This window comes from Scyliorhinus canicula, chromosome 6 (genome assembly GCF_902713615.1).
Source record: "Scyliorhinus canicula chromosome 6, sScyCan1.1, whole genome shotgun sequence".
In the NCBI taxonomy this organism is placed as follows: Eukaryota; Metazoa; Chordata; class Chondrichthyes; order Carcharhiniformes; family Scyliorhinidae; genus Scyliorhinus; species Scyliorhinus canicula.
The window spans coordinates 42,052,574-42,069,496 of NC_052151.1; the positions used below are offsets into that span (position 1 = coordinate 42,052,574).

General features: G+C 43.4%; 1 protein-coding gene across 4 annotated transcripts in view; it reads left to right on the forward strand.

The window, feature by feature from the left end:
- pdss2 (prenyl (decaprenyl) diphosphate synthase, subunit 2) overlaps positions 1-16,923 on the forward strand; it is a 262,929-nt gene that overhangs the window by 198,391 nt on the left and 47,615 nt on the right. For all 4 annotated transcript variants that reach the window (XM_038799236.1, XM_038799235.1, XM_038799233.1 and 1 more), the window contains one exon: positions 11,658-11,789. In XM_038799236.1, the coding sequence (XP_038655164.1) occupies positions 11,658-11,789 (132 nt within the window). The remainder of the gene's footprint in view (positions 1-11,657; positions 11,790-16,923) is intronic.

The following is a 16,923-nucleotide window of genomic DNA, read 5'->3' on the forward strand; positions in this document are numbered from 1 at the left end:
ACCACAATTGGACAAAGTCTCTTTCTAAGTGTATGTGACCACAGTTAATTATTATTTATGCTATTAACATTCCCACTCCACTCCGTCCACTTACCCTCAGGAATAAAATGGAAAATGATTGTGCGAATTCACTGTTAGTGCCATTCTGTGCAAAATTTATCATCTCATAAACAGAAACCAAAAGCAACCAGAAATTGCCATCCTGACCATATCTATTATTCTGGTTTTCATTGTTTGTCCACTAATTTAATAAATGTTCAGTTTAACTTGTAGAGCCTGTCTGATTATTGTAATTTATATTGGTGCTAGATCAACCTGAGGAAACCTGCTCTTGAGAAATATTGCTGCGGTCACATTTTCCCCATTCCCTTCTTTGGGAAAATAGCAAGGCTGACGGAATTTGGTCTGCAGGATTTCCAGAAAAATTCTGCTCTGTGATTTAGATTTGGGCCTCGGCTGAGAACCCCGTAATTGTAACGAATGAGATTAACCTAAAACAAAAACTCATCGAAGCATTGTGACGATTGCAATCAAAAATTTGGTTTCTTCCTTAATGTTTGAGGGTCGATTTCACCATATTGTTTTCAAGTATTGCCTCAAGTGACCGATTTTAGGTTAGTTCAGTGTTGGGTTTGTTTCATCATTCTGTTGCTCCATCTCAAATGGAGTGTAGTTTTGCTGTCATTTAAGATGGCTGACTTAGCAGTTGCTTTTTAGTGCAAGTGTTATACTATAAGCAGCCTTTGAAGGAATTGTGGCAAATTTGATGAGTAGCCAGACAATCTCTCCAACTACTTGAAGTTACTTCTGTGATGATATGCATAAGGCAAGTTTGTACGTAATGTTATGCATGACCTCCAATCACTAGTTGGCAGTGTAAATTGATCACGTGACCATGTGGTCTGGGAGTTGGGTGTAGGTCCTATGGCGGATTGACGCATTTTGCAGTCGCTCCATAATAGGTAATTAATGTTAGTAGTTTATTATTTTATTTATCCAAATTATCTTATCACGCAGTAAGCAGCACGGTGGCGCAGTGGTTAGCACTGCTGCCTCACGGCGCGGAATTCCCAGGTTCGATCCCGGCTCTGGGTCATTGTCTGTGTGGAGTTTGCATGTTCTCACCGTGTTTGCGTGGGTTTCGCCCCCACAGCCCAAAGATGTGCAGGGTAGGTGGATTGGCCACGCTAAATTGCCCCTTAAGTGAAAAAAATGAATTGGGTACTTTAAATTAAAAAAAAATCTTATCACACAGTTCTCTGCAATAAATTATTTTAAATGAATGTTATGTAGTTCATCATTGACTTTGTCCAGTCTACAAAACATGACAACTTCTTCAATGTATTCCGTATCCAAATTAAGTACTGGCTAAACTTTTAGTGAATACAGATAATTATAATTCTTTTCAATGAGGTATGTGCTTGCACATGAAATGAAATGAAAATGAAATGAAAATCGCTTATTGTCACAAGTAGGCTTCAAATAAAGTTACTGTGAAAAGCCCCTAGTCGCCACATTCCAGCGCCTGTTCGGGGAGGCTGGTACATGCCTCTCTGTCATACAGAGCCAAGTTAATCACTCACTCCATCAAATTATTACCAAGGTAAGTTCTTCCACCACATTCCACCACACCACAGATTACATTCATATGAAATAATTCTACCTGTTGTTGGATTTGTTGATTTTCTTATTATTCAGGCCTACAATTTACCATGGGTTAAACAAGAATGTTGAGCTTGGAATAGGAGTCACTCTCTCTAAGGCTATGTATATTGAATGGTCACGGCTATTCTCGTGGCCACGTTACTTGGTCTTGTACTTTGTGTTTACATGATATCTCTATGTATTTATACAAATCTACCCTGGAGCGAGAGCACCACATCTATTCTGTTCTATTCCACCCATTAGTGGTAATGGTTTACTTCATTGTTTATATTAAATTATTGTTTATCTCCCCCAAAAAGTATTTTCCAAGTTTTAGGCTTTCTGTTTATATGGAGCAGCAGCTGTCAAGATAATGCATTTGTTAAGACAGGACCTTATTTCCACACAGGCATGCTAAATTGTGTATGGCCTGCCCTGGTGGTGCCAAGATTAATGGCAGAAAATAGTCTTGTTTTGTGTAACATGCTGTGCTTTTTAGTCAGATAAGCTCCGTCTGTTCCAGATACTTTGGGTAAACTATAAAGAATTCTCTCTTGCGTTGTGGTAGCATTGTATGAATTTATGAGGTAGAATATTGCAAATTGTACCTACTCTAATTCCCTTGGTGTAAATAAATATGTAGTTAACATCTGGCTGCCTGAATGGAATTTCCTTATTTTGTTAGATTTAGAAAAAAAAGTGGTCACATGGATTGCCAATGAGCCTCTATTGAGCTCTTAACTGTGTCATGTTTTTATTTTACGTTTTCTTCTTTGTGCTGGATAAAACTGCTCCCACTGAAGGTTATTCCAACTGGCATCGGTTATGTTGGAGACCACACAAGCCTTTTATAAAATATTGCTAATTGGATGAATAGCAATCACTTACCAAGGCAGCACGGTACCATAGTGGTTAGCACAAATGCTTCACAGCTCCAGGGTCCCAGGTTCGAATCCCGGCTTGGGTCACTGTCTGTGTGGAGTCTGCACGTTCTCCCCGTGTGTGCGTGGGTTTCCTCCGGGTGCTCCGGTTTCCTCCCACAGTCCAAAGATGTGCAGGTTAGGTGAATTGGCCAGGCTAAGTTGCCCTCAGGGTCCAAATTGCCCTTAGTGTTAGGTGGGGTTACTGGGTTATGGGGATAGGGTGGAGGTATGGGCTTGGGTAGGGTGCTCATTCCAAGAGCCGGTGCAGACTTGATGGGCCGAATGGCCCCCTTCTGCACTGTAAATTCTATGAAAATAAAGTGTTAGCACCTTTGTTTTCATTAGATGCCTTGAACTGTTAATAAGGACAGGAATTCAGCGACGCATTGTGAGTCTAATTTTCTTCAGTTATCTATAGTGTGAATCCATATTGAACTTTATTATTGGTAGAATCAAAGAATGCTTACAGTCCAGAAGGAGGCCATTCGGCCCATCGTGCCCCATGTCAGCTCTCTGGAATAACAACTTTGCTAGTCCCACTCCCATCCCTTTTCCGCAAGGGTCTGCCATTTTTTGCTTCAGGTAATCAACCAGTCCTCTTTAGAAAAGCTCAATTAAATCAATCAAATGATTACTGATTTTTAAGCATTTAGGGAATCTAGGGTTATGAAGACAAGGCTGGAAAGTAGAATTGACGATTATCTTATCAATTCAATCATGATCTCATTGAATGGCAGAGCAGACTTGAGGGGTTGAATATCCTACTTCTGCTCCTGCATCTTATGGTCTGTCTCCATCTCGATCTTAGAAAGAGCAATCCAGATCCTAACCACTTTCTGGGAAAAGGCTTTTCCTCATGTCACTGTTGCTTCTGTTGCCAAGTACCTTAAATCGGCATCCTCTGGTTCTTGGCTCTTCTGTCAATGGGAACACTTTATCCTTGTTCACTCTCTGTAGACTTCTGCTGATTTTGAACAACTCTCAAATCCTCTCTTAATCTTCTTCTCCAAAGAAAACAGTCCCAGATTCTCCATCATATCCAGATAAATGGTGTTCCTCCTGCCTGATAATTGTGAATCTTTTTTGCCCTTGTCTAATGGTTGTCCAGGATTGGACCCAATACTGAGCTGGGATTGAGGCTGAAGAGGGTTTTATAAAAGGTTCATCAGAACTTCCTTGTTTTTGTTCTCCTTATTGATTCGTGGGATTTGGGTGTCGCTGGCTGGGCCATCATTTATTGCCTTTCCCTAATTGCCCTTGAACTGAGTGGCTTGCTGGGCCATTTCAGAGGGCGTTTAAGAGTCAATCACATTGCTGTGGGTCTGCACTCACATATAGGATGATTTCCCTAAAGGACTTCAGTGAACTAGATGGGTCTTTGCGACAATCAACAATGTTTTCACAGCCATCATCAGACTTTTAATTCCAGATTTTTACTGAATTCAAGTTAACAGTCCAATGACAATACCACTGCACCACTGCCACCCAATTCATAAAGTCTAAGATCCTGTATGCTTTATTAGCCACTTTCCCAATGTGTTTCTATATTACTGAAGGTGTGAAACATCATCTTCCGCTTGCCTGTCCATTCCACCAAGCTGCCTAATTCCTCTTGAAGTTGATCACCATCCTCCTCACAATTCACAATACTTCCAAAACTTGAAATTGTGTCACCAAATAAGAACATAAGAACTAGGAGCAGGAGTTGGCCATCTGGCCCCTCGAGCCTGCTCCGCCATTCAATTAGATCATGGCTGATCTTCTGTGGACTCAGCTCCACTTTCCGGCCCGAACACCATAACCCTTAATCCCTTTATTCTTCAAAAAACTATCTATCTTTACCTTAAAAACATTTAATGAAGGAGCCTCAACTGCTTCACTGGGCAAGGAATTCCATAGATTCACAACCCTTTGGGTGAAGAAGTTCCTCCTAAACTCAGTCCTAAATCTACTTCCCCTTATTTTGAGGCTATGTCCCCTAGTTCTGCTTTCACCCGCCAGTGGAAACAACCTGTCCGCATCTATTCTATCTATCCCCTTCTTAATTTTAAATGTTTCTATAAGATCCCCCCTCATCCTTCTAAATTCCAACGAGTACAGTCCCAGTCGACTCAACCTCTCCTCATAATCCAATCCCTTCAGCTCTGGGATTAACCTAGTGAATCTCCTCTGCACACCCTCTAGCGCCAGTACGTCCTTTCTCAAGTAAGGAGACCAAAACTGAACACAATACTCCAGGTCTGGCCTCACTAACACCTTATACAATTGCAACATAACCTCCCTAGTCTTAAACTCCATCCCTCTAGCAATGAAGGACAACATTCCATTTGCCTTCTTAATCACCTGTTGCACCTGTAAACCAACTTTCTGTGACTCGTGCACTAGCACACCCAGGTCTCTCTGCACAGCGGCATGCTTTAATATTTTATCGTTTAAATAATAATCCCGTTTGCTGTTATTCCTACCAAAATGGATAACCTCACATTTGTCAACATTGTATTCCATCTGCCAGACCCTAGCCCATTCACTTAACCTATCCAAATCCCTCTGCAGACTTCCAGTATCCTCTGCACTTTTCGCTTTGCCACTCACCTTAGTGTCATCTGCAAACTTGGACACATTGCCCTTGGTCCCCAACTCCAAATCATCTTTGTAAATTGTGAACAATTGTGGGCCCAACACGGATCCCTGAGGGACACCACTAGCTACTGATTGCCAACCAGAGAAACACCCATTAATCCCCAATCTTTGCTTTATTAATTAGCCAACCTCTATCCATGCTACTACTTTACCCTTAATGCCATGCATCTTTATCTTATGCAGCAACCTTTTGTGTGGCACCTTGTCAAAGGCTTTCTGGAAATCCAGATATACCACATCCATTGGCTCCCCGTTATCTACTGCACTGGTAATGTCCTCAAAACATTCCACTAAATTAGTTAGGCACGACCTGCCCTTTATGAACCCATGCTGCCTCTGCCCAATGGGACAATTTCTATCCAGATGCCTCGCTATTTCTTCCTTGATGATAGATTCCAGCATCTTCCCTACTACCGAAGTTAAGCTCACTGGCCTATAATTTCCTGCTCTCTGCCTACCTCCTTTTTTAAACAGTGGTGTCACGTTTGCTAATTTCCAATCCACCGGGACTACCCCAGAGTCTGGTGAATTTTGGTAAATCATCTTTAGTGCATCTGCAATTTCCCTAGCCATCTCTTTTAGCACTCTGGGATGCATTCCATCAGGGCCAGGAGACTTGTCTACCTTTGTAGACACCAAAGTCTAGGCCATTGATATAGTTCAAGAAAAGCAGGAGTCCTATCACTGCTCCTGGGGAAATCTATATATATCTTTCTCCAGTCCAAAAAAAAACCCATTCACCTCTACTCTCTATTTCCTGTCACTCTTTATACTGCCAGTATCACTTTTCTTCCAAGGACTTCAACTTTGCTAAAAAGCCTGTTGGGTTGTACTTCATTAAACACCTTTTCTTAGACCATATGCATCACACTAGCTACATGACCCTCATCAACCCTCTCTGTTGTGTCATCAAAAAGTTCAAGCAATTTAGTTAAACATGATTTACCCTCAACAAATATGTACAGGCTTTCCTTCATAAATCTGGATTTGTTAATTTTGTTCAAAAAATCATTCCCACCGTCCCATCCAAACTGTCTCGGCTATAGTTGTTGGGCTTATCCTTGCATCCTATTTTTTAACCTGATAACCCGCAAATGTTGAATAAAAAGTTTATTTTTGTATTTCTACAAATATATTTTAGTCTGGTACCTTGTTAGCTGGAGAAATTGATGTTTGGGTGAAGTGGTGCAAATTAATTCATGGCTATTAGTTATTGCTGCCGGGTTAACACTCTTAAATTGAAATATTAGTTTACCGTTGAAAATGTAATAGTTACACTTGAGAATGGTCTTGGCCGTTTGAATATTGCCATCCATCATGTCAGGTTGTTAATTTATTTCTCTTTTTCCTTTGTTTCCTTTATCTACCCCTCTCTTTTGCTACAGAAGTATGTTCCGAGTGTGTGCATTTTATAGAAATTAGTTTGTCTGAAACATCAAAGTAAATCTTTGCACTAAAATTAATGAGTTGATTAATATCTTTATTTGGAAACCTAACTATCAGTTTAATAACAGTGCTAAAAAAAATGAATAATATACAATTTTGAATTAAGACCAGATTGTATTGCCCAGTAAGAATGAGCCTATTCATTCCTTTACGAATTAAAAACTGTTTTTCTGACTATTGATGGGAGCAGAATCTACTCCTACACCTTCATGAAAGTAAAATTGTTGTACTACAATCATTAAAAGCAGTCTAACTGATGGAAGGGTATGCTTTCAGCCTCTTGTGAAGAATTGGATGATAATAGCTTGGTAGTACAGACCTTGTGTTTTGTTTAGTTGAAAAAGCCACAATGCGTGGACATGTTCCTTCTGTTTGCAAAGGACGGGACCCTATGTGCCTATATGTAGCTTCTACCACGTATAAATGACATACATTGCAAGTCTGACTATCTTAAATTGATTGTTAGTGTAGGTTAGTTTGAATTTTGCAAGCATTGGTTAGTTGAGTGCGAATAGCCAAAGTGTCGTGCTGTTTGGTACAAGGGCATACGGCCTCTATACCTTGGATTGGATTGGATTTGTTTATTGTCACGTGTACCGAGGTACAGTGAAAAGTATTTTTCTGCAAGCAGCTCAGCAGGTCATTTAGTACATGGAAGAAGAGGGAATTAAACAAAATTCAAGAAAATACATGAAAATACATAACAAGGCAACACAAGATATACAATGTAATTACATAAGCATTGGCATCGGATGAAGCATACAAGGTGTAGTGTTAATGAGGTCAGTCAATAAGAGGGTCATTTAGGAGTCTGGTGACAGTGGGGAAGAAGCTGTTTTTGAGTCTGTTCGTGCGTGTTCTCAGACTTCTGTATCTCCTGCCCGATGGAAGAAGTTGGAAAAGTGAGTAAGCCGGGTGGGAGGGATCCTTGATTATGCTGCCCGCTTTCCCCAGGCAGCGGGAGATGTAGATGGAGTCCATGGATGGGAGGCAGATTCGTGTGATGGACTGATACCTGGCATGTTTTCTGGCACTGAAATTCATATACCAGAACAATATTTGTGTGGTAGGCAGAACATCTTTTTAGCTCGATGGCAGCATCCTGTTAGTGCAGAATACCACTTGTGTTTCATCGTGCAGCATGAACCGCTAGCGCATCTGTTGCTCAAACTTATGAGACACCTTATCCTCCCAGGGTAATCAGAGGTAGACTGGGTAATTTTCTGGACCGAAAGTCGTGGTCTTGGGTCCCTCCATGAGTTTGCGCACACGCTCAATGATCTGATCAGGGTAGCCGTTATTCCACATGATAGCATTGCGCCGTTAAAAGAGTTGAAAAGCGCCCAATCTACCTCCGGTTACTTTGGAAGGATGAGGTGTCTCAAACCTTTGAGCAACAGATGAAAGTACCCATTTTGCACTGCTACTATGCAGTGGCAACATGAGTAGTAGTCCCCACTAACAGAATGTTGCCATCAAACTAAATTGGTGAGTAATATGTGGTATATGATTTCAGCGCCGCTGTGATGCCAAGTATATAGACTGTACATCCCAATGACTGGTGGATCATACCAAACAGGACACCCTTCAGCAGTTCACATCGGGCTAGGTAACTGACTTTAATGGTGGGACGGGCTTGAAGGGCTGAATTGCCTATTCCTGCTGAGTTCTTAGGTACCCAACCAGCCCTTACTTGCAAAACTCACAACAAAGTGTGTGTCCAACATTAGATTCCACTACTGAACAACACTTATTCAGCAATCCTGATTGTGCTGAGAATTACATTAACAACCAATATAATATCATTTGGATTCACAGTGTGGCCCCCCTTATGGTGCAGGAAGCCACGCAGGATGTTGTCCTTTGCAAACAAGAAAAACATGTCCACACACAGCACCTTTTTCAACTAAACTAAAACTTGCTACTTAACTTTTGCCTGGTGCATTCTCCATGGCATTGCCTCTACCAGAGTCATCTTGCCAATCAGTCAGCACCCTCTTCTGATGCAGTATAAATAGATATTTGATATTCTTGCATCTGCCCTGATGAGTGCAAGATAAAAGCTTTGACAGCATGTCTCTTTTTTTCAGAACTGGATGATAATTTACTACACACTGTTAAGGTGCATCAGATGTGCCTCATTGAGTCTCTGAGCACAAGGATGTTACATTAAATCAACTTAAAATTTCTATTCCAGATATAATTTTTCCTGACAGTTTATCTTCCAGCCCTGGTATACTTCAAAAGGTATACTGTATTACAAAAATGCATCCATTTATAAAATATGCTGACAACAATCCTATCGAGAATCGTAATAGAGCAATTCATGAATACTGTAGTGTCAAATTGACCCAGTTCGTAATGCAAATATAACATAATTGGACCACTAATCTTCCAAACTTTTTCACTTAAGCTTTTGCAGAAATTAATGTTGGGGAATATTAATTTTAAAAAGTGGACATTTGAGTGAGTACTGATGCATAAGTCGCATTGAAATTCGCTTTAAAGTGCTCCAGCATGATCAAACCAGTATAAGCTATAAATTGGGGGACTGCAGATGCAGCTGTCAAATTCCCCCAGGGGTAAGGAGAAACTGTAGTCATCGGTGTGGTGTGCGGTATTTTGTCATGCCAACTTCATGCCAGGCTGGAAATGGGCTAAGGGCTGGAGTGCACTAATGTGGCACCAGGTTCAAAATACAAAGGGACGGGGACGTAAGATGTATTCAACCTTGAAAAATGATGAGTAGTCCAGAGGAAAGCAAAGATATTTGGGGGGGGGGGAGGATATTCTAGAACAGTTACCCCATACAATATTACTGTGCTTTATCATTTCTTTATGGCCACTTGTTCAGCACAGAATCTGTTGTTTCCTTAATATACCTTAACCAAGGCACAGAGTGCAGTTTGCAAATTCCTGCTTTGAGAACAGTTTGGTTTCTAACTTGACTTTTTAGATCCAAGGAACCTCTGCAAACCAAAATGTAGCCCCCGAAAATCAAAAAGAAGCCCCCGATAAATCTAATATTTTTGATCGCTGAGGTGCTGTCTGGTGGTGGAAAAATGCACTCCACAGGGTTAAAGCTATTGAATTTACAGGGGGATGGAGGATGAAGAGAGAAAATTAACGCTGTTGAGAGGCAGAAGTTTCAGAATTTTCATCCCCAATATTCCAATAAATGATTGAAACTTTAATGAGTTTTATAGTAATTTAAATTTTAAGGGGGTATAGAATGTGGATTTGGATCAGAATTGGGTTTCTTGTTGCCTGTACTGTGAAAGGTATTGTCCTGCGTACAGTCCAGACAGATCATTCCGTACATGAAAAAAATAGGACATATGATAGATACACAATCTAAATACATAGGCACAGACATCAGGTAAAGCATACAGAGTGTAGTACTACTCAGTAGTCGTAATAGGATCAGTTCAGTCCATAAGAGGGTCATTCAGCAGTCTGGTAACAGCAGAGAAGAAGCAGTTTTTCAACCTGTTTGTGCGTATTCTTAGACTTTTGTACCTCCTACCCAATGGAAGAGGGTGGAAGAGAGAATAACCTGGGTGGGAGGGTCTTTGATTATGCTGCCCGCTTTTCCAAGGCAGCGGGAAGTGTATGCAGAGTCAGTGGATGGGAGGCAGGTTTGCATGATGGACTGGACTGAGTTCACCACTCTGTAGTTTCTTTCGGTCTTGGGCCGAGCGGTTGCCATACCAGGCTGCGATGCAGCCAGATAGGATGCTTTCTATTGTGCATCTGTAAAAATTGGTAATGTCAATGTGGACAAGCCAAATTTCTTTAGTTTCCTGAGGAATTATAGGTGCTGTAGTGCTTTCTTGGCCGTCGCATCGACGTGGGTGGACCAGGACAGATTGTTGGTGATATGCACAACTAGGAATTTTAAGCTGTCAACCATCTCCACTTCAGCACCATTAATGCAGACCAGGGTGTGTACAATCCTTCGCTTCCTGAAGTCAATTACCAGCTCCTTAGTTTTGCTGGCGTTGAGGGAGAGATTGTTGTCGTTACACCACTCCACTATGTTTTCTGTCTCCCTCCTGTACTCTGACTCATTGTTGTTCGAGATCTGACCCACTCCGGTCAGAAGCAAAGATGTAAAGGAGTTGGAGCCAAATTTTGCCACACAGTGTGTGTATATAGGGAGTATAGTAGGGGGCTAAGTCCGCATCCTTGTGGGGCCCCGGTATTGAGGACTATTGTGGAGGAGGTGTTGTTAATTCTTACTGATTGTGGTCTGTGGGTCAGAAAGTCAAGGATCCCATTGCAGAGGGAGGAGCCACATCGTAGGTTTTGGAGTTTTGATATGAGCTTGGCTGGGATTATAGTTTTGAAGGCGGAGCTGTAGTCAATGGGAGTCTGACATAGGAGTCCTTGTTGTTGAGATGTGATACATTTGTCACGTAAATTAACAGTCGGAAATTACACTACAGTGATGATTCTGGGATCATTCTGATGGATCGATTTCTAATTCAATAATGCAATTAGTCATTTTCTGGTACTACTACTTCGTTGGAGATTGCTTGCAGCCATACGCAGGCTCCACATGCTGCATTTCCATGTGTAGATTTTAAATATGGACCAGCAGATTTCTTGTTGATTGGAAATTTTTTTAAAAACACATTGAGGATATAATGGAGAGGAAAGATTAAGTAAAGTGGCTCAGAAGAGACTGGATATGGGTGGGCTAGATGCAGGGGAACTTCACACGTGGATTTTGTTTTGAGCATTCCAGGTGTTCTTTCTCTCCTCTCTACCAATTTTTTTGTCTCGTTCACAATCACAAGATTCTGCCAGTATGACACAGCACATAGAACCTCTGTGTGCTGAGGTATGCTCTTCCTAATTAAAGTTTTTGAACTGCTGAATGGCTTAAAGTTTTCTCATTACAGCTTTTATACTCTTGTTCGAATAAATAAAAAAATGTTTGTTTGACTCACCTTTTTAAAAAATCCTCACTGTTTTGACTTTGCTCTTATGACTTTGCAGCTTAATTCTGACCTCCAGCCATTTCTTGCGGAAACTTCCTTTGACACGATGCCTTTCAGTCTGAACTCTGCTCCAGTAATCTTGCATCAGGAAGCTTCGGGTCGGGACATTTGGATTAACCAGCTTAAACAGGTAGAGTTCGCAGGATATTGCAGGTTATGCTATTGACACAAAAGGTGAAAGTTACGAACATGGGTGTAATTTGAAAGTAGCAAAAGGCCTTGCTGGAAGTCGATGCCAACATCCTGCTTCAAAGCAGAGGCTCAGAAACCTGCTTGAGGTCCTGATTAGGTGTTTAGCTGGCTCTTGTTAAGTTTCTTAAAATTCTATCATTGAAGTTTTGTTTCCTTATTTGTTCAGTCCATTGACATGAGAGTGTATTTCCCGTATTCTTCAAATTTAGAGCACAACGCTAGGGGACGTAGTGTAACATTACAAAAATTAATCCCTTTAGAATCTTTCAAACACTAGTCCTGTCCAGATCAGCGTGCACACTTTCTCTGAAGTGCTGACTCTTCACGTTGTTCAATAATATGGGCGCTAGGCACCTTTACTTAAGTGGCCATTACTCACATAGGAACCTAGACAGCAAATGTTTGTTTAACTGTGTACAGCTTCGCAATGGATTCCATATACAAACACTTTACAAGTCATTGCACAGCAATCAGGAACGGGAAACAGGAAGTTGCCTGGTTGATCTACTTGGGGATGAGATGTTGTCAATATTGCCAGGCCTTAGATTATATTCATTTAGATTCCTCATAAAACATCCGCTTAGCTCTGTGCTCATAGCTCGTCAATATTGTGATACTGTTCAACTGATTTTGAAAGCTAGAAATGGCAGCGTACTGTAGGAATGATCATAGGTTGAAAATCGAATCTCACTGGGTAGGGAACTCCATGTCTTTATGTGTTAGAAGCTTGATTTATCTTGCAAGAGTGTCGACATCAATACAAAAGAAAAACATTGTGGATGCTGAAAATCTGAAATAAAATGCTCAGCAGCAACTGGTTCAAATGAAATGTAACTGACCTGAAATGTTAACTTAGCTACTGTCTGCCCAGACTGACTAAGCATTTCCAACGTTTTCTGTTTTTATTTCAGATTGCCAGAATTTCCAGTATTTTGCTTTTCTATTTATTGTGGGTAGCATGGTAGAACAGTGGTTGGCACAGTTGCTTCGCAACTCCAGGTTCCCAGGTTCAATTCCCGGCTGGGTCACTGTCTGTGGAGTTTGCACGTTCTCCCCGTGTGCGTGGGTTTCCTCCGGGTGCACCGGTTTCCTCCCACCGTCCAAAGATGTGTGAGTTAGGTGGATTGCCCATGATAAATTGCCCTTCGTGTCCAAAAAATGTTAAGCGTGGGTTACGGGGATAGGGTAGATACGTGGGCTTCAGTAGGGTTCTCTTTGTAAGGGCTGGTGCAGATTCGATGGGCCGAATGGCCTCCTTCTGCACTGTAAATTCTATGATAATATTTAGTGTGGGATATTTAGGGCACGATCCTCCAGCCATGCTGCACCGTAGAAGCAGCTTGCCGTTGAAAGCCGGGAGACCCCGCTCCCAGGATGTACCCGGCTCACAACGCCTCGCAAGATTCAACGCAGTCTCGGCCACAATGGGCGGGTTAAGAATTTGGCAAATCTGCATATTAGAGCGAGGCAGCATGATCAGAGAATCTAAGATTCCCAAAATACTTGAGGCTTTGTGATTCAATCCTTTCGCCTCGGGGATCTGGGACGAGCGCCGTTTGGTACTGGGGGCTAGATGGAACAGCACTTGTGGGGGTCTCCAAGGGATTTGGCGGCCCCCAGCTGCATGCCCTTTGTGCAGGGTGGTACCCTGGCAGTGCTGGTGCCACCAGGGTACCCTGGCAGTGCCAACCTGGAACTGTCAAGGTGCCCAGGTAGCACTGCCAACTGGTAGGGGCACTGCCAAGGTGCCAGCTGGCATTTTCTATGTGCGCGAAATGAAAATCGCTTCTTGTCACAAGTAGGCTTCAAATGAAGTTACTGTGAACAGCCCCTAGTCGCCACATTCCGGCACCTGTTCGGGGAGGCTGGTACGGGAATTGAACCGAGCTGCTGGCCTGCCTTGGTCTGCATTAAAAGCCAGCTCTTTAGCCCTGTGCTAAACCAGCGATCGGGCTGGGGTTACCCAGTGTGGGTGTTGGGGGTGCAGGGTGCCAGAGGACCCTCCCATGTTGCATTCAGGCTGGGGGGGGGGGGGGGGGGGGGGGTTCTTTTTGGGGCCTCAGAGTTTGGTACAAATGGCGTCCCGATCGCTCGCTAAAACAGCACGTTTCGGCGAGTGTAGCTCCCCATTGTAAAAAATGTGGTTATGTGCAGCCTCAACCATGCCTTCCCTGCTCAGGGCCCTTATTCAAAGCGAGTCACGTTAAATAGCCACCTGTTTCTCGGCAGTGCAAGTGCCGGGAGAAACACAGCTAAACGCACTCATTCGGGCACTTTGTTCCCTTTTGGGCAGATTGCTCTTTTAGTGCGGAATTGTCAAGGGATTTACCCAATTTTCTCCATTCTGCTTGAGTATAGCTGCATCACTATTGGGTGCATAAATTTGGAGACATAAGGACACATTTTTGTAATTCATACAAATAAATGGTGATTTTCATTGAACATAGAATCCCAGGTTTTATTCATGGAAGTGCCAAATCCAAGACCCGAAAGGCATGTTCACTCTACACAAATCATTGTATAGAGTTTGTAAGAAAGACTCTTCACAGAAACCTGCCTCTTTTCACTCAAGGAGAGAAAGCGATGTTCAAAACTGTGAAGGATCTAACAAGGTAATCAGGAAACGTTGTTCACACTGATCCTTGAATGAATAACCGAAGGGCAGAAATTTAAGATCATCACCAAAAGGATGAAGATTAAATGGCAGATGAAGCGTGAAACATAAAATGTGAAAACCAATGAAAACATATGTTTTTAACAAAGGTTAAATGGCGTGCAACACCTCACCAGAAACAGTGGCTGAATAAAAGATGTGATTGGGAGGATGCAGTCGGGGAAGATGGCAGGGCCGGTTGGGTTTCCGGTGGAATATTATAAAAAATTCAAAAATAAGCTGGTACCGCTGATGGTGGGGATGTTTGAGGAGGCAATAGGGAAGGGGGTGTTACCACAAACCTTGGGGCAGGCATCGATTTCCCTATTACTTAAGAAAGATAAGGATCCGACGGAGTGTGGGTCATAGAAGCCCATATCACTTTTAAACTTGGACGCAAAGATATTGGCGAAGGTACTGGCAAGTAGGCTAGAGGAGTGCCTCCCGAAGGTGATAGATGAAGATCAGACGGGCTTTGTGAAGGGGAAGCAGCTCTTTTCGAACAGTAGGAGGGTATTGAACGTGGCTATGGTACCGGCAGAGGGGAAGGAAACGGAGGTAGTTGTGGCATTGGACGCCGAGAAAACGTTTGACCGGGTAGAATGAGGATACTTGATGGCAGTTCTAGAGCGGTTTGGAATTGGACCCAGATTTGTGAACTGGGTAAAGCTTTTATATATAAGGAGCCGAAGGCGAATGTCCGCACAAATAATATCAGTTTGAGATACTTTTCTCTCCACCGTGGGACTAGGCAGGGATGTCCTATGCCCCCTCCCGCTGTTTGCACTCGCGATTGAGCCATTGGCCATCGCGTTAAGAAAGTTCGGGGATATGGAAAGGGATAGTCCGGGGGGGGGGGGGGGGGGGAGGATAGAGCACAGGGTGTCCTTATATGCCGATGATTTGTTATTATACGTGTCGGAACCAAGTGTGTCACTAGGGAGTGTACTGGAGCTGCTTTGGGTGTTTGGGTCTTTCTCGGGGTACAAATTAAATCGAGACAGGAGTGAGTATTTTATGGTGTCTCAGCCAGGGGTGGGGGGGCTGTCATTCCGTAAGGCAGGGACTCACTTTAGATAACTGGGGATGCAGGTTGCTCGAGATTGGGGAGGGGGGAGTGAAAGCTGCTGTGGCAAGGTGGGATGGTCTCCCTCTGTCACTGGCGGTCGGGTACAGGCGGTTAAAATGAATGTGCTGCCACGATTCCTGTTTATCTTTCAATGCCTGCAGATTTTCCTGCCAACGGCGTCTTTTAGCGAGATTGAAGGGATGATTGCCTCGTTCCTATGGGGAGGGAAGGTGGCCAGAATTAAAAACTACAGAGAAGAAGGCAGGCCGGGGATTTGGTCTTCTGAACCTGATGTATTATTACTGGGCGGCGAATGTGGAGAAGGTACGGAGCTGGGTCAGAGGGGTTGACTCCCAATGGGTCAGAATGGAGGAGAATTTGGGTAGGAGGTCGGGATTGAAGGCGCTAGCAACAGCGCCGGTCCCGACGACCCCAGGGAGATACTCAGGGAGTCCGGTAGTAATAGCTTCGTTGAGAATTTGGGGGCAGTTTCAACAACACTTCGGGTTGCGGGCAGGAAAATGCCAATTCGGGGGAACCATAGATTTGAGTCAGGGAAGTGGGATGGAAATTTTCAGAGATGGGAGGAGAAAGGAATTGGGACACTAAAAGATTTATTTCTTGGGGGTCGTTTTGCGGGATTGCTGGAGCTGGGAGTAAAGTATGGGCTGAAGCAGGGGGAAATATTCAGATACATGCAGGTTCGAGACTTTGACAGAAAGGAGATACAGAGCTTCCCAGTAGAGCCGGCTTCCACATTGCTGGAGGAGGTGCTGATGACAGGGGGACTGGAGAAGGGGGTAGTATCGGCGGTTTACGGGGCTATTTTGGAGGAGGAGAAAGTGCCGCTTGAAGAGATCATGGCACAGTGGAAGAAAGAGTTGGGAGAGGGTATGGAGGAGGGGTTCTGATGTGAGGTGCTCCGGAGAGTGAACGCCTCCACCTCGTGTGCGAGGTTGGGGCTGATACAGCTGAAGGTGGTGTATAGAGCACACCTCACAAGGGCGAGGATGAGCCGGCTCTTTGAAGGGGTAGAAGATGTGTGTGAACGTAGTGGGGGGGGGGGGCGCGCAAACCACATTCATATGTTTTGGTCCTGTCCAAAGCTGGAGGATTACTGGAAGGAGGTTTTTAGGGTAACGTCTAAAGTGGTGCACGTGAAACCTCGGGAGGCCATATTCGGAGTGTTGGACCAGTCGGAGTTGGAAACAGGCACAGAGGCAGATGTTGTAGCCTTCGCCTCGTTGATCGCCCAAAGGCGGATCTTGTTAGGGTGGAGATCAACCTCTCTACCCTGGGGCCTGGCGTGGCGGGAGGATCTGCTGGAATTCTTGACGCTTGAAAAGGTCA